The 26,254-nt window shown below is 38.1% G+C and overlaps 1 protein-coding gene across 9 annotated transcripts in view; it reads left to right on the forward strand.

Moving 5' to 3' along the window:
- Rp1 (RP1, axonemal microtubule associated) overlaps window positions 1-26,254 on the forward strand; it is a 462,084-nt gene that overhangs the window by 141,026 nt on the left and 294,804 nt on the right. For 8 of the 9 annotated variants that reach the window (XM_063288395.1, XM_063288397.1, XM_039110769.2 and 5 more), the window contains 8 exons: window positions 2,189-2,340; window positions 5,677-5,755; window positions 9,913-9,988; window positions 10,540-10,616; window positions 10,719-10,750; window positions 10,907-11,036; window positions 16,699-16,802; window positions 18,323-18,499. In XM_063288395.1, the coding sequence (XP_063144465.1) occupies window positions 2,189-2,340; window positions 5,677-5,755; window positions 9,913-9,988; window positions 10,540-10,616; window positions 10,719-10,750; window positions 10,907-11,036; window positions 16,699-16,802; window positions 18,323-18,499 (827 nt within the window). Of the gene's footprint in view, window positions 1-2,188; window positions 2,341-5,676; window positions 5,756-9,912; window positions 9,989-10,539; window positions 10,617-10,718; window positions 10,751-10,906; window positions 12,722-16,698; window positions 16,803-18,322; window positions 18,500-26,254 lie in introns of those variants that run through there. The other variant, XM_063288399.1, reaches the window with a different exon arrangement.

Here is a 26,254-nt window from a genome sequence, read left to right on the forward strand (position 1 = left end):
GGCATAGTACTACCTCAGGACTCAGCTATACCACTCTTGGTCATATACCCAAAAGATGCCCCAACATATAATTAGGACAAATTCTTAAAGAATGAATATTTACCCTGTAAGGACCAACAAAGAAAATGGTTTTGTGAGAGCAATTATTCTTGGTGAAGAATTTATGTATTTGTTGAAATAACAATAATGGATTTAGAATACTATATTAATACATTTGATGTGATGTAGCAACATCTTGTTTGGAGAGAAACGACTACATTTTTTGAAAGACAGTTCTGTGTGTGAAAATTCTGTCAGATGGTATTTTGTGTGGCAAAGTCTTCATCAGAAGGAGAATCATTCTGTGTAGTAAAACCTTCACTGTCATCTCATTTTAAGAAATTGCCACAGCTGGTCTGCCATGACCAGATGGTCATCATTAACATGAAACGAGTCTGCACTAGGAAAAGAAAACAATTTAGAGATGATTCCAATGATTTTAAGCTTTTTATTTTCCCCAATAATTACATTACAGCACAAAAATAGCATTTGAAATGGAATTTAGTCTAGAAATGTGTTATGTTGTTCATGCTGGCTTTGAACATTATGGGTTAACTAATCTCTTGGCTCATCCTCCAGAGTATCTGGAAGATTTTTGGCATTGGTCCTGGTCACCATAAAATAAGTTCTATATGTAGAAGGAAAACAAAACAGTTGCATGGCTTCAAGGTAGTGGTCTAGAACCAGACTGCTCATATCTCTGAGGTATTATTTTAACGGAGAAATGTTATTAATCTTCAGAGGATGATTGAAAAAATAACTATCCTCCAAAATATTAACTTTTAGAAGTTCCTCCTTATAAATTCCACACTTGTATGAGTGACATATGTGAATAGGTAGTTGATGTTCACAAACCAAGAATGGAACTCATGTGGGAAAATAGTGTTGAAGATTACACAAAACTCTAGCATTACTCTTCTTTCCCTTTGGAGCATCACACCATGAACACCTTTTGTTCTCCCAAAGGTCCAGGAGCCTCTGGTCACTCTTCAAAGCATTTCTCACTGATGTTCATCTCCTTCCTTTCTAGTCTACTTATGAGACTATTTAATACAGAACATCACTTTGAGAGCTTTTGACAGTTCTGAAAATTTCAATTGCATCTTCTTTAAAATTTTGCATACCTCTGCTGCTGAGACTTTCTTGGTTTTGGCTTCAAAAGGCTTCACAGTTCTTGGTAGAAGCATTTCTATCGCAGATGGTCTAAAATTTTTGCTATATAACACCAGGGTTATTTGGATGACATCACCTCTGAGTCAATGGTGCTTCTATCTCTGTTGTAATGTCTCTATACTCTTTGCCCATGTGAGTTTCAATATTTATAACAGCTAATTGTCTTGAGTAACTTCATACTGTATCTTGGAGACTGGAGCTATAATTTTCTACTCAGATTTTATAAAGAATGTTAATGATTTCGCTTTACAATGTAGTTGAGTATATTCTGCAGTTCTAGGTCACAGATCCCAATCTGTCTTTTGTGGACTGTGGTTCAAATATCTGTTTACTTCTTAAAGCCTTTGTAATTCCCAGATTTTTTTCTTCCTGTAGCTGAAAGGTTTGGTTTAATTGCATTGTCCTATTTACTTCTAGTCTTCCTGTGTGTAGAGAAGACAAAATCAAACAGGCATTGGAAGTCCTTGGCTTAATCTATTGCAGTCTGACTCCAGTGGACAAAAGGGAAGCTTTTTCTCCTTCAAAACATGAGCACTTGGCTTCTGGGGCAAGGCACTGATTTTGCATAGGCTGGATAATGGGAGAGGAGAGAAGAATGTCTTTACTTTGTCTCTATATTAGTAGTTAACACTCTTGTTTTCTGTGTCAAATCCAGTGACTTCTGAGTCTAAGCTTTAGTGCCTACCTCCAGGCTTCTTGTGCATTGAGTCCAGGTTTGGGAATTGTGAAGAACAATGGTAAACTGGTGCTTGGTGTTACTTTAACATTTGATCTTCTTCCCAAGTGTTCTGCAGCTCTTCACTTCACAATGCTCATTTATTCTGTTGCGCTTTCTTGGCATGGTAGTGCTTGGGTGTTGTATATTATTATATCTTCTGTAAAGTTTGGATTCTGTATTATATTTTGGACCCTAATTTTCAATTATTTCAGTAGTTCTTGGCACTTAAAACTTAAATTTGCTTTCTTTTGTTGTTAGTGACAACATATGAGGTGTACATTACAACAGGTGAGCTCTGGAATGCTGGAACAATAGCCAATGTCTACCTTTCTATCTATGGGGAAAAAGGAGATACAGGATCCAGGAAACTCTTCAGATCCAAGAACTCTTTAAAGTTTTTAAGAGGACAAGTAAGTAAACAAAACTAACTTTTCACGGTTGTAAAAATATTATTGTGGTTAAAACACGTAGAATTTCCCACACTGGCCATTCTGTGCATTTGGAAAACATAGTTCATTATATGTTGCTAGTTATTTTTTGTCAACATGAATCAAACTAAAAACCCCCTGGAGGTAGAAACCTCAACTGAAGAAATGCCCCTAACAGATTGGACTTGTGTTCATGTATGTGGGTCATCTTCTTGATTAATGATTGGTATGAGGACTGTAGCCGGCTGCGAGTGGTGTAGTCCCTGGGCAGGTGGTTCTAGATTGTATACAGAAACTGTAAGCCAGGAAGCAGCTTTCTCCCATGGTTCAATCCTCTGTTCATATGTGAGTCCTTGCCCAGAGTTCCCTCAACAAAATTATGTTTGGGATATAGAAGCCAAGTTAATCTTCTCTTCCCTAGTTTGATTTTGGTCATAGTGTTCTATTATTTTAATGGAAAGCAAACTAGGGCATGTACTTTAAACATGCAGATGGTACTCCACTTAGACGGTGTGACTTAAAAAGTTCCAGTAATAAGACAAAAAAGGAGGGGTGAAAGTCACACGCACTTGGTAGAATTCAGTCCTTACTTTTTTTTAAGGTTTATTTAGTTTTTCTTTGTTTTTCTAAGCTACAGATACACAGTTGGACACTTAAGCAGTACTGAGGGACAGCCACGAGCCATAGACCTACCTACTCACACATAGAACAGAAAAGGCTTCCTAGTTTACACATTGCTGAGCTCAGGTGTTTAGTAGATTAAATGTATTAAATGCAATTTCAACTTACAAAGGGTTTATTGGAATGTAACCCCATCTTCAACCAAGAAGCATTTACAGTCACATGTATATGTTTTCTGGATTGTTTTCATTTTCTAAAGGTATAAATCTATAATTATTCAGTGACAATTCTACAATTTACACTCTATATTCTTTTTTTTTAATATGAATTGATCACTTCAAATAGCTCAGATAAGTTAAATTGCAGTAATGGTTTTACAATAGCACATGTCTTTAAACTGCATCTCTGAGGTCAGATGTAACAGTAGTTTTTCTTTTAAACACTGATTAATATTAAATTGCTTGTATATAAAACAATACTTGATTAATTCACCCATAGATAGTTATATGCCTTGTCTCCGCTTTGTGAGCATTGTGAATAATACATTGAATTACAAATGGTCTTGAGATAATTTCTGCAGTTATTTGAATAAGGAATTACTAGGCTATATGGTAGTTTATTTTTTAATCGTGGAAGTACTGTCATCTTGTTTCTAATAGTGGTTATAATATTTTACCATTTTATAAATAATGGACAATGCCAGGGGTTCCTGGTTCTTTTCTTTCTTAAGCAACAGTCATTATTACGGGCATAGGTTATAGCTCATTTTAGTTTTCACTTGCATTTCTCTAAGAGCTAGCAATATTCAATATCTCTCATATGCTTGTGGCCTATTTGGATAGAGAGAATTATCAAAAGCTTTAAGTGGCTACTTTTGCTTATTGTTGAAAGATGTCATTTGTGCCTAAGGTTCAGCCAGAAAGATTGTGAGAACCAGAGAACCAGGTTGTTTGCTATTAGATTTTGTCTCCTAGCAATATCAGAAGCTACAACCTTTAATATCTTACTAACATAGCTTTCCATGACATAGTTTCCCATTGAGCTGCATAACAATGGCACCAATAGACAAAGCCAAAGTGGACAGTGTAAAGTCCATGAAGCTTGATTCCCCTCACGAAGACCTTTAGGCAACCAAAGTAAAGCTGAGAATGAGAAATGTGGTCTTCTCCAGAGAAGACCTTGTCCAGTGAGTGCCAAATGCATAGAAATACATGTGTATAGTAATAATTATTGTCTAAACGCCACAAATTGGAAGGAGAGCAGGAAAGGGTATATAAGAGAATTTAAAAGGAAGAAAGGAAAGGAAGAAATATTATAATTGTATTATAATCTCATAAAGAAAAGAAAACAAAAGGGGACGTAATTTGTACCTATGAACCTAACTTTTGTACCTTCCCGTTGTTGAAATTGTCACTTTGTTTACTCACGGCTCCTCCTAGCCTAAAATCTTTATTACTCTTACTTTCAATTTTCTCTTGACTAACTTACCCATCTCCATTTCATTAGGCTAACGTACTGTCATTTTCTCCTTTGTTTAGAACATACCATCTTGCTTCTTTATTTCTCTGGATTTTAGGTGTTGATTCAAACACGACATAAGAACCTTGTGTCCTATATTATCAGCCCAGTTTAATATAGGAAGTAAGGGCTACTGGTCCTAGACTTAGTGTTAGTCTAAACTCTTTGTTTTGTTTTGTTTTTTTATCGTTACTTACTTAATTTTTTAGTACTTAATGTTGAATGTATGGCTTTGTGCTTGAGAAGCAAGTGCTATATCACTTAGATACAATATCTATCCTCTTTTTACTTTACAAAGTAGTAAGACATTGAGGGTGGGTCTCGATTGTCTAGGATAGCCATAACTCTGTACCTCAGAAGGGTGATCTTGAATTTGAGATCCTCTTCTCTTAATTCCTCTGCTTTGGAATTACAGGACTGTACCACCAGAGAGAGTTTAAAATTTTTGTTTATATTCAACTGTTGTCTGTTTTATCTTCCCAAGAACATTAAGGTATCACTAAGTTTGTCTGCGCCCTAAACTAGTCAGGATGAAATCCAGTCTGTGAGAAGCGGCCGAATGTGGTACAAACACCCTGAGAACCTGGGTGCCATAGATTCTCTCTCACTGTCGTCATAAAGCCCAGGAGGTAGTCTTTGGCAAATGCTCAGTCTGTTCAGAAAGCACAATTTCAACTCATTTGCTATGTTCCTTATTACAACCAGGAGCCTTCAGATCCTATGAACTCTAGACAGAAGGGTTAGGTGGAGTCTTGGTACCAAGATGAAGCAAGTCACAGGGGAGAGATATATGAAGTAGCTGCATGTTATTCCTGATTGCCTATGCTATCAGCTCTTATGTGGGGCTTAAAACTCTTGACCCATTGGCAATGCTTGGAAACTGGGGTATTAAGTGTGTGGTCAAATCCTTTTTCAGGGATATGATTTGTCGATCTTAATTGTCGACTGAACTGGATTTACAATCAACAGCCAGATCAACTGAATTAACCCTGGCTATCAATCAGATTGATTGACAGCCAGATCACTCTCACTTTAGTTTTGTACTGTGGACAGTGTAATATATTTGCCTAATGATCCTACTTTTGACAATTGATTTTTGCTACATCTTAATGTATACTGGTGGTAAAGTCAAAATTATAATCTACATCTAATTAAAGGCTTTCAACAAATTGGTTGCAGATTGATACCTTCTTTCTGGAAGCTGTGAACCTTGGAGTTTTATGCAAGATCGTGATAGGCCATGATGGACTTGGCCAAGGTAAGGCTCACTTACAGAGCTCTAATTGCTCTAATCTGCTTCTACTCCATTTATGTGAAACTCTGCATGAATCTAGAAAATAATTGGAAAAACTTACAGAAAACTACTCTTTGAAGAAGAAGAACTAAGAAAGAAAAGAAGGAGGATCCTATTACATATTATCGAAATAAAAATATTTTCCCCCAGATCTGTTTTCTAAGAGTCAGAGGACTTTCAAGTAGATTTTAGGATGAGGCCCTAATATAGCACTTGAAGAGTCTATTTTGAAGTTAATTTTTCTAAATAAGGGTAAAATTCTTAGCCTGAGCTCATGTGTTATATTCAGGAGATATTAAGCATTGAAAATGATAATCCCAATTATGATATAGTATGAATATATTTAAAAACTTAAGTGAGTTTGTTCACAGTATTATGCAATAGAGTAAATTCAAGGTGACAACCACTAAAGGGTGTGAAACAGAAAATTATCTTCTGTTAACATTCTTTATTCCCAATAATTTTTTTGATAAATAGCATTTAAATAAAAATATGAACAGTCAGGAAGAAATTTTCAAAACACACACACACACACACACACACACACACACACACACACACACACACACGGATTTTATTGTGTTTTAAATTTTGGAAGGTCAGCCAGGTAGTTAATTGCACTCTCAAGTGTGTGAGCTGTGCCAACAGAGCAGCAGCTTTTCTTAAAGCTCTATGAACCATTTTATAGTTTATCAGGTTCCAAATGAAATCACTGTGCGTGATATGAGAGCTAGACCCTTTTGTTGAAAATTTAAAACTTAATACTATGAACCAAATGCCTTCTTTTGAGGGGAGGGGGAATGAGAGAGGGGGTTTATGGATGGGAAATCAGGAAAGGGGATAACATTTGAAATGTAAATTAAAAAATATCCAATAAAAAAGTAAAAAATTAAAAGAAAATATCTCAGTAAATTTTCCTCAAATGCCACATTCTCAAATTACAATGTAATAAAAATCTAGAAATTATTAAAAAGATAAAAGCTTTAAAAATTTAATCTCTCATATATGTTCAGTTCTTTTCTACAATTTTGAAGCAAAATATAAATCCTTACTATAATTTTACATAGTATTATAGTGATATTTTTATTGTCTGTTTTCTGGCAGAGGCCCCCAAAATAATAGGAAGGAGATTCCCAACATTTGTTATAGTCTGTTTCTAAATACCCTATCTTGGTATTTTACAAAGATCACAAATTTACTTCTTATTATTGGATTAAGTGGGGAGTCCACCATCAACATTAAGAGTGTTCTAGCACATGAAATGCCCTAGGTCCAATCTTTAGCACTGAGGAAATGCACGCACACATGCACGCATGCACACAGGCACACATTGTACATACATATGCATGTACACATACACTTTTGTATCTGAAAATCTCTTTTAATCCTCACAGGATGGAGGGGCACAAAGAGCCAATGTGTCCTTTTGTGAGATACTTACTACAGCCCTGAGGGCAGATCCCCTTTGACATTGTCACTTCCTAAAAACTCCCACTTCACCATTAATCTGTCCAGTTTTAATTCTAATTGAGTTTTCTCAAAATAGAGAGAAATAAAGGCAATGTATTTTTACACGACTAGGCTTTTGCTAACTTGTTAATTTGTAAAGTTGCTATTGTAAGATCAATTCCTCATTACCTTTAAGAATTGCCACTTAGGCATCTATCAACCTCCATCAGAGAAACTTCTGGCAGAAAATAAGTTTTAAAACAAAGACTGATACTTAGAGATCACAGTGAGATACCCCACAGGACTTGGTCCTAAGTGGGATGTCTTCATTAAACTTTTCTTATAAAGGCTCAGGGATCTATGTGGAAGAACAGGCAGAGGAGGCAGAAGTGGTTTATCATTTCAAGGATACAGTGTCTTTCAGACACATCAATACTGATGTACAAATGAACTCAAAGAGATCGTGACATCATGTACAGTACCTGCACAGGTTTAAGTCAGACACAAATCCTAGTACTGAAAAGGGGAAGTTGTCACAAAATCCTATCCCTAACCAAGGAGATCTTTGAGTGACACCTGCTGGAAAATGGATAGTGAGTTTTACCCAATGGAGTATCAGTAGGTCTATCAACCATATTCCTGGGCAAGCACCATGACCAAGAGTAAATTGGCCAACATAAAATACATTCCACTAAACTCTGTTACTTTTTATGGGTATATCATTTTGTTTTGGCATTTTTTGTAACATTATGCTTTTTTGTTGTTTTGTTTTTGTTTTGTTTTAAGAGCTAGAGAGAGAGAAATATAAGTTAGGTAGAAGGATCTGAAGAAGTTGGGGAAAGTAAACATGACCAAAATACGTTGCATGAAAAATTTTTAATGAAGATAATTTTAAAACATCTTAACAAAACCAAATTTATAGTTTACCTTTCAAAGAAGTTACTACTTATGTTTATCAGTTGCTTCTTAAACCTGCTTCACCGTTCTAGAAACCTTCTGGTTTTCTTAAAGGAAAAGAGTCTATATTTTATGTAGCACTTCAGAATAAAATTAAAATGACATTTTTGAAGAGTGACAGTGAGGTAGAGGGAATGGCCCATGGGTTGTAAGGCATGTCATGTGACAGGTTTTTTTAAATTATCTTTAATCCTTTTTACAGTCCAGTTGTTATCCCCAACCCTGTCAATTCCTCATCCCATTCCTCCCCTGTCTCCAAGATGTGCCCACCCCCAACCCACCAGGCCTCCTCACTCCCTGGAACCTCAAGTCTCTAGAGGGTTAGGGGCATCTTTTCTCACTGAGGCCAGACCAGGAAGTCCTCTGCTGTATATGTGTTGGGGGCCTTGTATCAGCTGGTGTGTGCTCCCTCGTTGGTGGCTCAATGACTGAGAGATCTCTCAGGGGTCCAGGTTAGTTGAGATTGCTGGTCTTCCCATGGTGTCACCCTCCTCCTCCTCCTCCTCCACTTCTTCCAGCCAGCCTTTCCCTAATTCAACCACAGGGGTCCCCAGCTTCTGTCCACTGGTTGGATGTAAATATCTGCACCTGACTCTTTCAGCGGCTTGGCTTGTTGGGCTTCTCAGAGGGCAGCTAAGCTCCTGTTTGTAAACACACCATAGTACTAATAATAGTGTCAGGCCTTGAACTGGTTCCAATTTGGGCCAGTCACCAGACCTTCTTTTCTACAGTCTCCTCTCCATTTTTGTCCCTGCAGTACTTTTAGACAGATTCAATTCTGGATCAAAGTTTTGACTGTGGGATGGCAATCCCATCCCTCCACCTGATGCCCTGTCTTTCTACTGGAGGTAGGCTCAATAAGTCCCCTCTCCCCAGTGTAGGGCATTTCATCTAAGGTCCCTCCCTTTGAGTCCTGAGTCCCTCTCACCTCCCAGGTCTTTGGTACATTTTAAAGGTTTCCCCATCTCCTACCTTTTGAGTTTGTCTGTTTCCATTCTTCCTGATGGTTCTCAAGACTTCACTCCTGTCCCCACCCCAGTACCTGATCACGTTCCCCTTTTTCCCTCTCCCTCTCCTCTCCCACCCAGGTTCTTCCCTCCCTCTGCTCCCTGTGATTGCTTTCTTCTCCCTTGAAGGTGAGATTGAGTCAGCCTCATTTGGGCCCAGAGAAGGTATATTTTGTACAGACAAAACTAATACTAGTAGTTAAATTTTTCTATTATTTCCAATAAATAAAATCGTATTTTATCCAATGTTAGATTGCAAGTTAATATGAATTTAAACACTTAAAAAGAGATTATAGCCTTTATATATACCAATATTTACCTGTCTTAGTACTTAGATGCAATATGAGTAATTTTTCATTTTTAGCATATGGGAAACCTTGGTAATTTTATTGAAATAATAAGTATTACTAACTCATGAAATATATGTTCTTGAAAATTTCTAAACTCAGGGGTATAATTATACTACACTTATGGAAAATCATATTGAAATATATGTCATAAAATAAAAAACATTCTTAGAACAATGTACTTTTGTTTTACTAGAACTATGTTAAATGTTTATCATTATCTTCTGTTACAAATAGATTTTTGGAAGCTTTATGTTGCACGAAAGTTATTCAGAATTGAGATCTGTTTCTCAAAGCATGCAATAATCTGCACACTATACATATCCATTAATATATATTATTTTCTTAAATCTGTTCTTAGGAAATGGCTGGTTTCTTGAGGATGTTGTGGTCAGGGATCCCACAACCAACCATGAGTATGCCTTCTTCTGTCACAGGTGTGTTTACATTGGCAAGTCAGTTTATCTCAGTCAGTTCTAGGTCCATATATTGATGAGAACTAGATAGCTTATTAACTATTATACCATATCTAAAGCTTTGTTATATGATGTTTGCATTATTATTCTTTTTATTGATTTGTTCTTTGACAGGTTTCTGTGAATATATACTACATTATTCTACTGATCTCACCACCTTCCTTTCTTCCTACCCACCTCTACTCTCCTGCCACAGGATTCCATCCTTCGTTGTTGTTGGTCATTTTCTTTTTGCTTTGTGTCCCACTAATTACCAGTAGAACTGATGGACTTGGCTGTAGATTGAGGGAAACACTCACTCTTCACTCTTCCACCTTCTCACACCCTTGATGTCATTTATGGATTTTCTTTTCCGTCTCCACTACCCTGCCTTCATTGACTTAGTTCCTATGGTTTTCCTCCTATTCTTGCTGTCCATTATTTCTGTCTGGGGAAGATAAGTGTCATAAACTGGGTAAACATAAAGCTCGAAAAAGAGAAAAAACAAACCTGACACATTTTTCTTTCCACAGATGGCTGGATGAAGGAGAAGATGATGGTAAAATTGTCAGAGAAATATATGCTAGGGATAAGACTATCTTCTCTGTGAGTGAGTGTCACAAATGCACATTTCTTGAGAAATCATGTTTTATGATGAACAAAGCAAGCACAATACACTTGAAATTAATCAACTTCCCCATTATATTTCCAGGGAAGAAGCTAGAACGTAAGAGGAAAGAAACAGTAAGGTTTTGTTTTAAATGATTTATTACAAATAGTTTCAGATAGCTGTTTGATGTGTTAAGCAAAAGGAGTAGGCCGTTTTCAGTAAAGACTGCTATTTAGTAGTTTCTTTCCTACATGTCTTCTCAGATGGTCTCTATTTTGTTTATATTTTAGTGGGCTGCTGAGAGATGGAAGTTTATGAAAGGAAATACTCTTCAGTTTTACAACAAGCTCACTGGAGGGTTTGTCCGTCTTCATCCAGATGGCTCGGTTGATGCTGCTGGAGAGCAGACAGACAGATACAGTAAAGTAGTACTTCCATATGATAAGAACATGTTGTTTGTTTAAGAATCAACATGGGTGAACACGGCCAGAAATAATTCTGATTCATTATCCATTTGCTTTTTTTTTTTTCTTTTCTTTTTTTCGGAGCTGGGGACCGAACCCAGGGCCTTGTGCTTGCTAGGCAAGCGCTCTACCACTGAGCTAAATCCCCAACCCCAATCCACTTGCTTTTTTATTGAACTATTTCATTATTTTGCATCCACAAAACATTTACTGTTGACAAATTTTTGAGAACGAAGTAGGATAGGATCTTGGTTTTGAATGGGCAAGTCTGTTAAACACATAGTAAGTAAAAGTAAAAGAAAAAAATAGCGAGTGGCAGATAGAGAGAAAGCAATCCTAAAACTAGGCACTTACATCATCTAGTCGAATGAGAAGAGCAGCTTTATTACGAAAGCAAGCAAAGGACCAAAGAACAAGTAGCAGATGGATAAACATCGTCAAATCAGATGCTCATAACGTGTAGCAGAAATGACTGTAGAAACCCTGTTGGGGTTTTCCAACTATGAGTTCTGAGTGGAACAATTTTTACCCCTCACTGAGGCCTCCCAATCAGAGGGAGAAAACAAAACAAAAAAGCAAACAAACATACAAACAACCCAAAGATAGAAAAGACAACACCATTAAATCAGGCACTTACAATATTCAGCAGAAATGGCTGGGGTAACCCTGAGGAATAGTCATGCTGGGGTGTCTGACTGACAGAAGACTGGCAGGGCATGTTTTTCCTCATTTGAGATTCTGGCTTCTTGTTCTCATTGCAGGCTAAAAAGTAATAACCTCTGTTGCTTTCCTCCTAGTTGTCCTGAACAAGGCGCTGTTTTCAATCTCTGTATGTTGTTTGCTGCTCTCCTTCTCTGTCGCAGACAGGTTTCTGAGACTTCTTGTCCTGGAGTCTCAGAGTACACTTGAGATAAATATGCTTGAGTGTGATATGAGGAGGCCTACTGTGGTCTTAGAGTTCTTTTCCAGCACTCACAACTGACACCTGACAGTTTGTCAGTATAATTTATATTATACACTTACATTCAGTTCTGGTTATGGTTACCAATACCCACAGTTGGTACATAGACTATCTTTGCATATATAATTATATAGACTTTGTACAATGATGAAATCACACACTCAGATTATTGCTACCATTAAATGAGGCATGATTGTATATATTTAAATCTGGAGATACAAATATATAAAGAGGTAGTTTTGAAGAGTGAGGTGTCTGCAGTGCATCACGAATACATTCCAGTCTCAGCAGTGTTCTGGTCCTCCAGACAGAAAATTCACAAACCCACCAGATTTAAATGGTATTGTACACCAAGTGGAACTAACATAGTTATATGTTGCCCCACAGTTGGAGATAGACATTTTTCTTGGCTATGAATTCTTCAGAGAAGATAATATATATTGGTCATGAAACACATCTTGACAAACTTAAGAAGATAAAAATCACACCAAGAATGTTTTCTGACTATTAGGATTTGAAATTATAACTCAATAAGAAACATTCTAAAAGCATGAAATTAACTACCATTTGTCTGAGAAGCTATATGGACAGTGATTTCTTTGGGTCTGACCTTTCCAAAGCAAAGGCAACAGTTCCCCAGACAAATGGTAGTAAATACAACTATAAAGTACCTGTATGGGGAGAGAAATAATCAATAAAGAAACAAGCTGAAGAAGGCAGATGTATTTGAAAACTAATATATCTAGTAACAAGTTAGTATCAAGAATACACAAGGAGCTCTGGCTGGCAACTAACTAATACAAAAATAACCTTACATCTAAATGTTGCAGGAAGTTTAGACTAGATACTTTTTTCTAAAGAAAATGTTTGAATGGCCAACAAGTCAATGCTCAGTCATTAATCATCAGAGAAATGACAATCAAAGTCACAGTGAGAGGTCAGCACATGCTGGTTGGCATGACATTGAATAGAGAGAGAAGCATGTTGGTGAAGGTGTGGAGAAATGAAATTTATGGGAATGTTAGGACAGCCATGTGGGAGGCAGTGGAGTGGGTCTGCATATATCAAAAGGAGAAACTGGCTAATTTTATGAGAAGTCATCTTGGAGCAGAGAGATTTCTGTGGAATCCCGAAGTGCTGATCTTAGCGGATGGAGCAGAAAGATGGTTCCCAGAGGAGTGGGTGGACAGAGGTTTGGACACACAGGGAGAGTTGGTTAGGGGATGTAAATGCAATATGAAGAAAATATTGTTTATAATAGTGAAAGATGTAGAGAGAGTAGGTAAATGATTGCCTGGGGTCAGAGTAAAGAGGAAAAAATAGGAAGGACTAGGGGGTGAGAGATCAGAAATGGTTGCCAGTGATTTGGGGATGAAAAATGCTCTAAAATTGATTTGTGGAAATGGTTGCTCTGCTGTGTTAACATATCCTTTAAATGAATGAATTAATGAACTGGTTAGTATATGTCCCAGTTTGCTTTCTGTGGCTGTGATAAACCTCATGATAAAAAACAACTCATGGGAGGAAAAGGTGTACTTTATCTTGCAGGGACTTGGAGGCAAGAACCCTGGAGGAAAGCTGCTTTCTGGCTCACTCTGGGTTATGGTTAGACTAGCTTTCTTAGGCAAACAAGGGTCATCTTCAGGTGGCTGGCATTGCCCAAAGTAGACTGGGCCCTCCCATGATAATCATCAATAAAGATCATTCCCTACAGACATTGCCATGGCCAATCTGATCTGGACATTCCCTTGATGGACTCTCCCTTTGCCAGGGGACTTTTGGCCGTGTCAGTCTGAAAATGAAAAAGTGAACCAGGATGTGTTATAGCCCAGGAAAACATTAAAAATGGGTGATGTGTTAGAAAGACAGCACAGTGGTTAAGTTTGTTTCCTGGCCCCCATATGGTGGCTAACAATCTTCTGTAACTTTCAGGGGATCTGAGGGCATCAAGAATATACACTGTGCACATACATAGATAAAGGCAAAATATACACATAAAATATTTAAAAATATTTTTTCAATGATGGAATAAAATAATTATGATGTTTCAAAAGCAATAAATATAACATATGTTTATGGATTTAGATTTTTGGTATTTATGGAATCCTTAAGCTAAATGGGAAATTAAACATTTGTAGGAATGGCTTACAGGTCTTAGATCCTTCCATCATTACCTCATTAGTTCACTTAATTAGTGGTTTCCTGAGTTTATTGATGAGAAAACAGAATACTTAACCGCATGTCAGACTCTGGTCTGGATTCCTGCCTCCTAGATCCTCCCTCATTTCCATAACATGCGAATGTCTAGAATTATCTGTAATTACTCGCTAGTATGGTTTAATTTTCTAAAGGTATTTAATTATTGACCATTAAAATGCATTTTATTGGGTAGACAAAACATCAGTTAAACATTAAATTAAGCAAATGTCTTTAAATTTGAATAGTCTGCTGAACCTATTAGTTTTTTAAATCTTTTTTTTTACTGGATAGTTTATGTATTTACGTTTCAAATTTTATCCCCTTTCCCGATTTTATTTGATATTAGAATGGCTACTGCAGCTTGTTTCTTGGGATGATTTGCTTGGAAAATTTTTCCCAGCCTTTTTTCTGAGATAGTGTCTGTCTTTGTCACTGAGGTGAATTTCCTGTATGCAGCAAAATGCTGGGTCCTGTTTACTTATCCAGTTTGTTAGTCTATGTCTTCTTATTAGAGAATTGAGCCCATTGATGTTAAGAGACATCAAGGAATAGTGTTTGTTGTTTCCTGTTATTTTTGTTGTTAGAGGTGAAATTATGTTTGTTGTTGCCTTCTTGCTTTTGGTTTGTTGAAAGAAGATTACTTTCTTGTTTTTTTCTGTGGTGTAGCTCCCCTCCTTGTGTTGGAGTTTTCCATCTGTTATACTTTGTAGGGCTGGATTTGTGGAGATATTGTGTAAATTTGGTTTTTCATGGAATATCTTGGTTTTCCCATCTATTTTAATTGAGAGATTGGCTAGATATAGTAACCTGGGTTTGCATTTCTGTTCTCTTAGGGTCTGTATGACATCTGTCCAGGATCTTCTAGCTTTCATAATCTCTGTTGAAAAGTCTGGTGTAATTCTGATAGGTGTGATTTTATGTTACTTGACCTTTTCCCCTTACTTCTTTTAATATTCTTTCTTTGTTTTATGTATTTGGTTTTGATTATTATGTGACAGGAGAAGATTTTTTTCTTGTCCAATCTATTTAGAGTGCTGTAGGATTCTTGTATGTTCATGGGCATCTCTTTCTTTAGGTTAGGGAAGTTTCCTTCTATAATTTGAAGATACTTACTGGCCGCTCTCTTCTATACATATTATCCTTAGGTTTGGTCTTCTCATTATGTCCTGAATATCCTGGATGTTTTGGGCTAGACCCTTTTTGCTTTTTGCATTTTTTAAAACTATTGTGTCAATGTTTTCTATGGTATCTTCTACAGCTGAGATCTCCTATCTCTTGTATTCTGTTGGTGATGCTTGCATCTATGATCCCTGATCTCTTTCCTAGGTTTTTTATCTCCTGGTTGTCTCTCTTTGTGATTGTTTTTATTATTTCTATTTCTGTTTTTAGATCCTAGATGGTTTTGTTCAATTCCTTCATCTGTTTGGCTGTTTTTTCCTGTAATTCTTTAAGGGATTTTTGTGTTTCCTCTTTAAGGGCTTCTACTTGTTTACCTGTGTTCTCCTGTATTTCTTTAAGGGAGTTACGTTTGTCCTTCTTAAAGTTCTCTATCATCATTATGAGATGTGATTTTAAATTCAAATCTCGCTTTTGGTGTGTTGGGGTATCCAAGGCTTGCTCTGGTGGGAGAACTGGGTTTGGATGATGCCAAGTAGTCTTGGTTTCTGTTGCTTAGGTTTTTGTGCCTGTCTCTCGCCATCTGGTTATCTTTGGTGTTAGTTGTCTTGCTGTCTCTGACTGGAGCTTATCCTTCCTGTGGGTCTGTGATCTTAGGAATGAGAGCACTCCTGGGAGACCAGCTCTCTCTGGGTGAGATTTGGGTATGGAAGGCTGTAGGATAGCCTTCCCTCCAGGGAGCACAAGGAGACCAGAAGAAATTGCATGTGAATATGTACATTCAATAAGTTGGGTAGTTCCTTGCCAATAACTGAGTTTAGGAACTTATATTACTGAATAGTTACTATAATTGTCCCTCATTTGATATGTTTTGACTAGCTTCAAGATTTTAATTAATGCAAAGTGGCTATGTTGGTAGGATGGATAGGAAAGAGTTCAATTTAGAAAATTAAGTTTTGTTACAGTTAAATACTTCTATAGGCATATTATGTGTCTTAATTTATGTACTTTATATTATTTATTTGTACCTATATAGGGAACAAGACATACATATACATAAATATATTCTAGAAAAGTATTAGGAAATGAAATGAATCATGGCTAATAAGCCAATTATTTTAAATGTTATTTTATTCAAATGTATTAACCTCTGTAAACCAAAGTATATATCATATATTATGAATTTTCTAATACATTATGGGTGATGTTTTACCTTTTTACTAGTTACAAACACTAAAGTAAAATATATAAAATATTTTATATTAGATTTCAGTATGTAATTGGAGGAAAAAGAGCTTTTAAAGAATGTACTACTCATGAAACAATTAAGAATATTTTCTAGGTCTTTTCGATGTGATTTTCAACAAAGGAAATATATGTGTTTTCCAAAGCCATGAGATGAGGCATCTCTCTCTTACCCTTGACAATGGCTTTGTCACTGGAATGGTGAGTAGCAGTGATTTTTTTGAGATATAGATCACACTTATGGAACCCAGGCTGGTCTTCAACATTTGTTTTTTCAGCCTTTCTTTCTTGGGGGGATTACAGGTATGCTCTACCATGCCCGTTTGTAGTACATTTTCTCTTTATTATGCACTGTATATGATATATCTTACATAAGTTAATTTCATAAGATAATCAAATACATATTTCCTTGACTTGTTATTTTTATTTCTATATTGGGTTTAGAGGACTGAAATTATTATTCAACTTTTGAAAATTTCAGGCATAAATAAGCCTTAAGCTTCAGCAATTACAGCAGACTGATAGCATTAAAAATCTCAGCGAGCTCTCAGATTTGCTGACTTTTTTTTAATGGTTTAGGGATTATACTCTTAGGGGGAAATCAAATTTGCTCAATTCTGTTTTGCGTTGTTCAGTCTAGGTTTGAAAACTGTCTTTAGATGTATGTCCTATTTTTAAAGGCAAGCATCACATTTTGTTTAAAAACGAAGTCACACAGGATAACTGATTTGCAGTGTGTTAAGCCCTACTCTGCATTGTGGAGTCTAAGACATTAATCTACCTACTGAGTGAATTCATGTGATACTACTTGACAGGAAATAGAGGGCCCTCAGTTTTTCAATTGTAAATTTTTATTCAGCAGGATAGAGTTGACCAGTCAGGGATTCTGTCACTTATATCAGAGTTTATCTGTTTCACCAGGTCTCATCTGACATGAGCCTCCAACTTTATAGTCCGAGCCATTCTGCCCACTGTGGTGTTCTCATGGAACTTAAAAATGTTCTCTTTTTTCTTCCCTTTTCTTCCTAAGACAAAATTTCTCTGTGTAGTTCTGCAGCTTGTTTTACAGACCAGGCTAGCGTTGAACTCAAGAGATCCTCCTGTTTCTGTCTCCTGAGTACCTGGATTAAAGGCGTGCACCACCCACTGTTCAGCTTTGAATTGTTTCTGAAAGATCATAGCCCTGAGTATCAGACTTGGCTAGATGAAGCTTCTCAAGTTTGGGATACCTAGAGTCTTAGGATCGAACACTCAGGAGTTATCAGTGAGTCCTGCTTCCCCACTGGGGCGCACAGTAAATGTAGAATAGGTTCTCAAACATGCTCAGGGGCAGGAATGTTTCCTGAAGTTGTTTTATAGTTTAAAAGCAAAAGAGAGGAATGAGACAAAAATCATTGTTAATTTCACTGCTCAATTCCAAGCAGTCCTAAAATAGGAGGACACAAATCATTAAATGGAGAATAAGCAAGATTGAAATGCACATTTGGTCTCACGAATTCATCCTGACACAAGTGCGATTTGTCTGTAAGAGTCTTTCATGGGTCCTTGCTTCTGAGAATGTCCTTGGAACAAGTCACTGCCAATAACGCTGGGTAATAAAAATCACAGTGAACAATATGCATAGTTCAATGGTTATATAGCATATACATGTATGTCAAAAGATTTTAAACTCAATTATTTTTTCTGCTAATTCAGGGTCGGTTTCTCCCATTCTCTTTTAGGCTGGTGGAGGAGCCTGCTCTGAGCTGAGGGTGCTTCATCAGCCCAACCATTGTGCACTTCTTGAGTCGGTACTGCTTCCTGGGCACACCCTAACCGTTGATCGGCAGGGCAAAGTAGCTGATGAGTCCTCTGCAGGCTATGCAGAGCTTTCAAAAGAATTCTCGGTATTTGTTAAGGTAAAGTCGACGAAAATAATCAGGGTTTAGTGATCAAGTCTCACCCTCTGCCTTATTGAAAGTTTTAGAGTATAAACTCATACTGCAGTAATCAAATCTCTTTCCACTAGGGGGCATTGATGGCATTATCATTCGTTTACAGACTTTATTATTTTTTAACTTTTTTTTCCATCTTTATTAAATTGGGTATTTCTTATTTACATTGCAAAAGATATTTCCTTTCCCGGCTTCCAGGCCAACATCCCCCAAAACTTCCCCCTCCCCTTCTATAGGGGTGTTTCCCTCCCCATCCTCTCCACATTACCACCCTTCCCCCAAGAATCCCGTTCACTGGGAGTCCAGCCTTGGCAGGACCAAGGGCTTCCCCTTCCACTGGTGCCCTTACTAGGCTATTCATTGCTACCTATGCAGTTGGAGCCCAGGGTCAGTCCATATATAGTCTTTGGGTAGTGGCTTAATCCCTGGAAGCTCTGGTTGGTTGGCATTGTTGTTCATATGGGGTTTCAAGCCCCTTCAAGCTCTTTCAGTCCTTTCTCTGATTTCTATTTCTATTTCAGTCCTTCAACGGGGGTCCCGTTCTCAGTTCAGTGGTTTGCTGCTGGCATTTGCCTATGTATTTGCCATATTCTGGCTGTGTCTCTCAGGAGAGATCTACTTCGGGTTCCTTTCAGCCTGCACTTCTTTGCTTCGTCCATCTTATCTAGTTTGGTGGCTGTATATGTAGGGGCCACATGTGGGGCAGGCTCTTAATGGGCGTTCCTTCAGCTTCTTTTCTAAGCTTTGCCTCCCTATTCCCTCCCAAGGATATTCTTGTTACCCTTTTAAAGAAGGAGTGAAGCATCTGCATTTTGGTCATCGTTCTTGAGTTTCATGTGTTCTGTGCATCTAGGGTAATTCGAGCATTTGGGAAGATATCCACTTATCAGTGAGTGCATACCATGTGTGTTTTTCTATGATTGGGTTACCTCACTCAGGATGATACTTTACAGTTCCATCCATTTGCCTATGAATTTCATAAAGTCATTGTTTTTGATAGCTGAGTAGTATTCCATTGTGTAGATGATCCACATTTTCTGTATTCATTCCTCTGTTGAAAGGTATCTGGGTTCTCTCCAGCTTCTGGCTGTTATAAATAAGGCTGTTATGAACATAGTGGAGCATGTGTCTTTGTTATATGTTGGAGCATCTTTTGGGTATATGCCCAAGAGAGGTATAGCTGGGTCTTCAGGTAGTGCAATGTCCAATTTTCTTAGGAACCTCCAGACTGATTTCCAGAATGGTTGTACCAGTCTGCAGTCCTACCAACAATGGAGGAGTGTTCCTCTTTCTCCACATCCTCGCCAGGATCTGCTGTCACCAGAGTTTTTGATCTTAGCCATTCTGACTGGTGTGAGGTGAAATCTCAGGGTTGTTTTGATCTACATTTCCCTTATGACTAAAGATGTTGAACATTTCTCTAGGTGTTTCTCAGCCATTCAGCATTCCTCAGCTGTGAATTCTTTGTTTAGTTCTGAACCCCGTTATTTTATAGGGTTATTTGTCTCCCTGCAGTCTAACTTTGTGAGTTCTTTGTATATTTTGGATATAAGCCCTCTATCAGTTGTAGGATTGGTAAAGATTTTTTTCCCAATCTGTTGGTTGCCGTTTTGTCCTAACCACAGTGTCCTTTGCCTTACAGAAGCTTTGCAGTTTTATGAGATCCCATTTGTCGATTCTTGATCTTAGAGCATAAGCCATTGGTGTTTTGTTCAGGAAATTTTCTCCATGTGTTCGAGATGCTTCCCCACTTTTTCTTCTATTAGTTTGAGTGTATCTGGTTTGATGTGGAGGTCCTTGATCCACTTGGACTTAAGCTTTGTACAGGGTGATAAGAACGGATCGATCTGCATTCTTCTACATGCTGACCTCCAGTTGAATCAGCACCATTTGTTGAAAATGCTATCTTTTTTTCCAATGGATGGTTTTGGCTCCTTTGTCAAAAATCAAGTGACCATAGGTGTGTGGGTTTCTGGAGTCACATTTTTTTTTTAAGCAGCAATGAGGCTTTTTTTCCCCTTCCGGAAATGCATTAGTTTTTGGTCCTGTGAAAGCTCAGTATACACCACCTATTCAGTTCTACCATTAATGCAGTTCGGATGCCCCGGACTCACTATCCAGGCTTGGTAATTCACTAGAAGGACTCAATACTCACGGAAGCAACCAGTTTCAGAGTATCACTGAGAAAAGATATAGATAGAATCTGAGAGGTGGGAGAAATACAGAGCAGTGCCCCGGAAAACAATAAATGCAGAACTTGCCCTGTCTTTTCCCTATGGAGTCAGGTAGAGGTGATTTCTCAGGGCTGGCTAGCAGAGCTCCAGGAGATACATCAATAGCTTTGTGGACCAGGAACCCTTACCTGAGCATTAGTGTTTAGATTCCATAACTGATGGAGTCCACATCGCTGGTCTTAGTCCCCAGGCTCTCAGTAGATTAACTGACAAGGTGTGACACAAAAATCCCTACTTTGATTCATACTGCCACGTTCTGGCTGGCACAAGGCCTCCATACAAAGTCAAGCATGATGCTCCAAGGCTTAGAGGTCACAGGTCAGAAACAGAGGCAAAGGCCTCGGTAATGTTAAATTTTTTACTACCAGGTTCCTTTCAGCATTATCTTCAGTTGTGTGTGTTTGTCCCCTAAATAGTAATTTACTTGATCGTTTCCTGGAGGAAAGCATACATATTTTTCAGTTACTAGTGGGATTACTTCATTTTGTTCCCCATGGTGATATCTTGTGATTTTTAAGATTCCACACTTTAGAAAACACACATGGCTGATCTTAGTCAAATCTCTGTATTGTTAGTATATTCCCTGAACAAAATTTCAGGAGCTTCTTCTTCTATTTTCCTTTTTTCTTTTATTTTGGAGCTGGGGACCGAACCCAGGGTCTTGTGCTTGCTAGGCAAGTGCTCTACCACTGAGCTAAATCCCCAACCCCTCCTCTTCTTTTTTTAAAGATTTATTTATTCAAATATATGAGTACACTGTTGCTGTCTTCAGACTCACCAGAAAAGGGCATTGGATCCCATTACAGATGGTTGTGAGCCACCATGTGGGTGCTGGGAATTGAATTCAGGACCTCTGGAAGAGCAGTCAGTGCTCTTAACCACTGAGCCATATCTCCAGCCCCAGGGCTTCTTCTGAGGTAGGATTACATAGGATTATTTAGGTAAACTTTAATTGAATTTGCTATCTTTTTTTCACGATTTCTTTCTTTCTTTTTTTTATTAACTTGAGTATTTCTTATATACATTTCGAGTGTTATTCCCTTTCCCGGTTTCCGGGCAAACTTCCCCTCCCCCCTCCCCTTCCTTATGGGTGTTCCCCTCCCAACCCTCCCCCCATTGCCGCCCTCCCCCCCACAGTCTAGTTCACTGGGGGTTCAGTCTTAGCAGGACCCAGGGCTTCGCCTTCCACTGGTGCTCTTACTAGGATATTCATTACTACCTATGAGGTCAGAGTCCAGGGTCAGTCCATGTATAGTCTTTAGGTAGTGGCTTAGTCCCTGGAAGCTCTGGTTGCTTGGCATTGTTGTACATATGGGGTCTCGAGCCCCTTCAAGCTCTTCCAGTTCTTTCTCTGATTCCTTCAACGGGGGTCTTATTTTCAATTCAGTGGTTTGCTGCTGTCATACGCCTCTGTATTTGCTGTATTCTGGCTGTGTCTCTCGGGAGAGATCTACATCCGGCTCCTGTCGGCCTGCACTTCTTTGCTTCATCCATCTTGTCTAATTGGATGGCTGTATATGCATGGGCCACATGTGGGGCAGGCTCTGAATGGGTGTTCCTTCTGTGTCTGTTTTAATCTTTGCCTCTCTATTCCCTGCCAAGGGTATTCTTGTTCCCCTTTTAAAGAAAAGTGAAGCATTGACATTTTTATCATCCGTCTTGAGTTTCATTTCTTCTAGGCATCGAGGGTAATTCAAACATTTGGGCTAATAGCCACTTATCAATGAGTGCATACCATGTGTGTTTTTCTGTTATTGGGTTACCTCACTCAGGATGATATTTTCCAGTTCTGACCATTTGCCTACGAATTTCATAAAGTCATTGTTTTTGATAGCTGAGTAATATTCCATTGTGTAGATGTACCACATGTTCTGTATCCATTCCTCTATTGAAGGGCATCTGGGTTCTTTCCAGCTTCTGGCTATTATAAATAAGGCTGCGATGAACATAGTGGAGCACGTGTCTTTTTTATATGTTGGGGCATCTTTTGGGTATATGCCCAAGAGAGGTATAGCTGGATCCTCAGGCAGTTCAATGTCCAATTTTCTGAGGAACCTCCAGACTGATTTCCAGAATGGTTGTAACAGTCTGCAATCCCACCAACAATGGAGGAGTGTTCCTCTTTCTCTGCATCCTCGCCAGCATCTGCTCTCACCTGAGCTTTTGATCTTAGCCATTCTCACTGGTGTGAGGTGAAATCTCAGGGTTGTTTTGATTTGCATTTCCCTTATAACTAAAGATGTTGAACATTTCTTTAGGTGTTTCTCAGCCATTCGGCATTCCTCAGCTGTGAATTCTTTGTTTAGCTCTGAACACCATTTTTTAATAGGGTTATTTGTTTCCCTGCGGTCTAACTTCTTGAGTTCTTTGTATATTTTGGATATAAGGCCTCTATCTGTTGTAGGATTGGTAAAGATCTTTTCCCAATCTGGTGGTTGCCATTTTGTCCTAACCACAGTGTCCTTTGCCTTACAGAAGCTTTGCAGTTTTATGAGATCCCATTTGTCGATTCTTGATCTTAGAGCGTTAGCCATTGGTGTTTTGTTCAGGAAATTTTTTCCAGTGCCCATGTGTTCCAGATGCTTCCCTAGTTTTTCTTCTATTAGTTTGAGTGTGTCTGCTTTGATGTGGAGGTCCTTGATCCACTTGGACTTAAGCTTTGTACAGGGAGATAAGCATGGATCGATCTGCATTCTTCTACATGTTGCCCTCCAGTTGAACCAGCACCATTTGCTGAAAATGCTATCTTTTTTCCATTGGATGGTTTTGGCTCCTTTGTCAAAAATCAAGTGACCGTAGGTGTGTGGGTTCATTTCTGGGTCTTCAATTCTATTCCATTGGTCTATCTGTCTGTCTCTGTACCAATACCATGCAGTTTTTATTACTATTGCTCTGTAATACTGCTTGAGTTCAGGGTTAGTGATTCCCCCTGAAGTCCTTTTATTGTTGAGGATAGGTTTAGCTATCCTGGGTTTTTTGTTATTCCAGATGAATTTGCAAATTGTTCTGTCTAACTCTTTGAAGAATTGGATTGGTATTTTGATGGGGATTGCATTGAATCTGTAGATTGCTTTTGGTAAAATGGCCATTTTTACTATATTAATCCTGCCAATCCATGAGCATGGGAGATCTTTCCATCTTCTGAGGTCTTCTTCAATTTCTTTCCTCAGTGTCTTGAAGTTCTTATTGTACAGATCTTTTACTTGCTTGGTTAAAGTCACACCGAGGTACTTTATATTATTTGGGTCTATTATGAAGAGTGACGTTTCCCTAATTTCTTTCTCGGCCTGTTTCTCTTTTGTATAGAGGAAGGCAACTGATTTATTTGAGTTAATTTTATACCCAGCCACTTTGCTGAAGTTGTTTATCAGCTTTAGTAGTTCTCTGGTGGAACTTTTGGGATCACTTAAATATACTATCATATCATCTGCAAATAGTGATATTTTGACCTCTTCTTTTCCGATCTGTATCCCCTTGATCTCCTTTTGTTGTCTGATTGCTCTGGCTAGAACTTCAAGAACTATATTGAATAAGTAGGGAGAGAGTGGGCAGCCTTGTCTAGTCCCTGATTTTAGTGGGATTGCTTCAAGTTTCTCTCCATTTAGTTTAATGTTAGCAACTGGTTTGCTGTATATGACTTTTACTATGTTTAGGTATGGGGCTTGAATTCCTCTTCTTTCCAGGACTTTTATCATGGAGGGGTGTTGAATTTTGTCAAATGCTTTCTCAGCATCTAATGAAATGATCATGTGGTTTTGTTCTTTCAGTTTGTTTATATAATGGATCACATTGATGGTTTTCCGTATATTAAACAATCCCTGCATGCCTGGGATGAAGCCTACTTGATCACGGTGGATGATTGTTTTGATATGCTCTTGAATTCGGTTTGCCAGAATTTTATTGAGTATTTTTACATCGATATTCATAAGGGAAATTGGTCTGAAGTTCTCTTTCTTTGTTGTGTCTTTGTGTGGTTTAGGTATAAGAGTAATTGTGGCTTCGTAGAAGGTATTCGGTAGTGCTCCATCTGTTTCAATTTTGTGGAATAGTTTGGATAATATTGGTATGAGGTCTTCTATGAAGGTTTGATAGAATTCTGCACTAAACCCGTCTGGACCTGGGCTCTTTTTGGTTGGGAGACCTTTAATGACTGCTTCTATTTCCTTAGGAGTTATGGGGTCGTTTAACTGGTTTATCTGTTCCTGATTTAACTTTGATACCTGGTATCTGTCTAGGAAATTGTCCATTTCCTGAAGATTTTCAAGTTTTGTTGAATATAGGTTTTTATAGTAAGATCTGATGATTTTTGGAATTTCCTCTGAATCTGTAGTTATGTCTCCCTTTTCATTTCTGATTTTGTTAATTTGGACACACCCTCTGTGTCCTCTTGTTAGTCTGGCTAAGGGTTTATCTATCTTGTTGATTTTCTCAAAGAACCAACTTTTGGTTCTGTTGATTCTTTCTATGGTCCTTTTTGTTTCTACTTGGTTGATTTCAGGTCTGAGTTTGATTACTTCATGCCTTCTACTCTTCCTGGGTGTATTTGCTTCTTTTTGTTCTAGAGCTTTTAGGTGTGCTGTCAAGGTGCTGACGTATGCTCTTTCCTGTTTCTTTCTGCAGGCACTCAGCGCTATGAGTTTTCCTCTTAGCACAGCTTTCATTGTGTCCCATAAGTTTGGGTATGTTGTACCTTCATTTTCATTAAATTCTAAAAAGTTTTTAATTTCTTTCTTTCTTTCTTCCTTGACCAGGTTATGATTGAGTAGAGCATTGTTCAATTTCCACGTATATGTGGACATTCTTCCCTTATTGTTATTGAAGACCAGTTTTAGGCCGTGGTCGTCCGATAGCATGCATGGGATTATTTCTATCTTTCTGTACCTGTTGAGGCCCGTTTTTTGACCAATTATATGGTCAATTTTGGAGAAAGTACCATGAGGAGCTGAGAAGAAGGTATATCCTTTTGCTTTAGGATAGAATGTTCTATAAATATCCGTTAAGTCCATTTGGCTCATGACTTCTCTTAGTCTGTCTACATCTCTGTTTAATTTCTGTTTCCATGATCTGTCCATTGATGAGAGTGGGGTGTTGAAATCTCCCACTATTATTGTGTGAGGTGCAATGTGTGTTTTGAGCTTTAGTAAGGTTTCTTTTACGTATGTAGGTGCCCTTGTATTTGGGGCATAGATATTTAGGATTGAGAGTTCATCTTGGTGGATTTTTCCTTTGATGAATATGAAGTGTCCTTCCTTATCTTTTTTGATGACTTTTAGTTGGAAATTGATTTTATTTGATATTAGAATGGCTACTCCAGCTTGCTTCTTCTGACCATTTGCTTGGAAAGTTGTTTTCCAGCCTTTCACTCTGAGGTAGTGTCTGTCTTTGTCTCTGAGGTGTGTTTCCTGTAGGCAGCAGAATGCAGGGTCCTCGTTGCGTATCCAGTTTGTTAGTCTATTTCTTTATTGGGGAGTTGAGGCCCTTGATG

Source organism: Rattus norvegicus, chromosome 5, assembly GCF_036323735.1.
Source record: "Rattus norvegicus strain BN/NHsdMcwi chromosome 5, GRCr8, whole genome shotgun sequence".
Classification (NCBI taxonomy): Eukaryota; Metazoa; Chordata; class Mammalia; order Rodentia; family Muridae; genus Rattus; species Rattus norvegicus.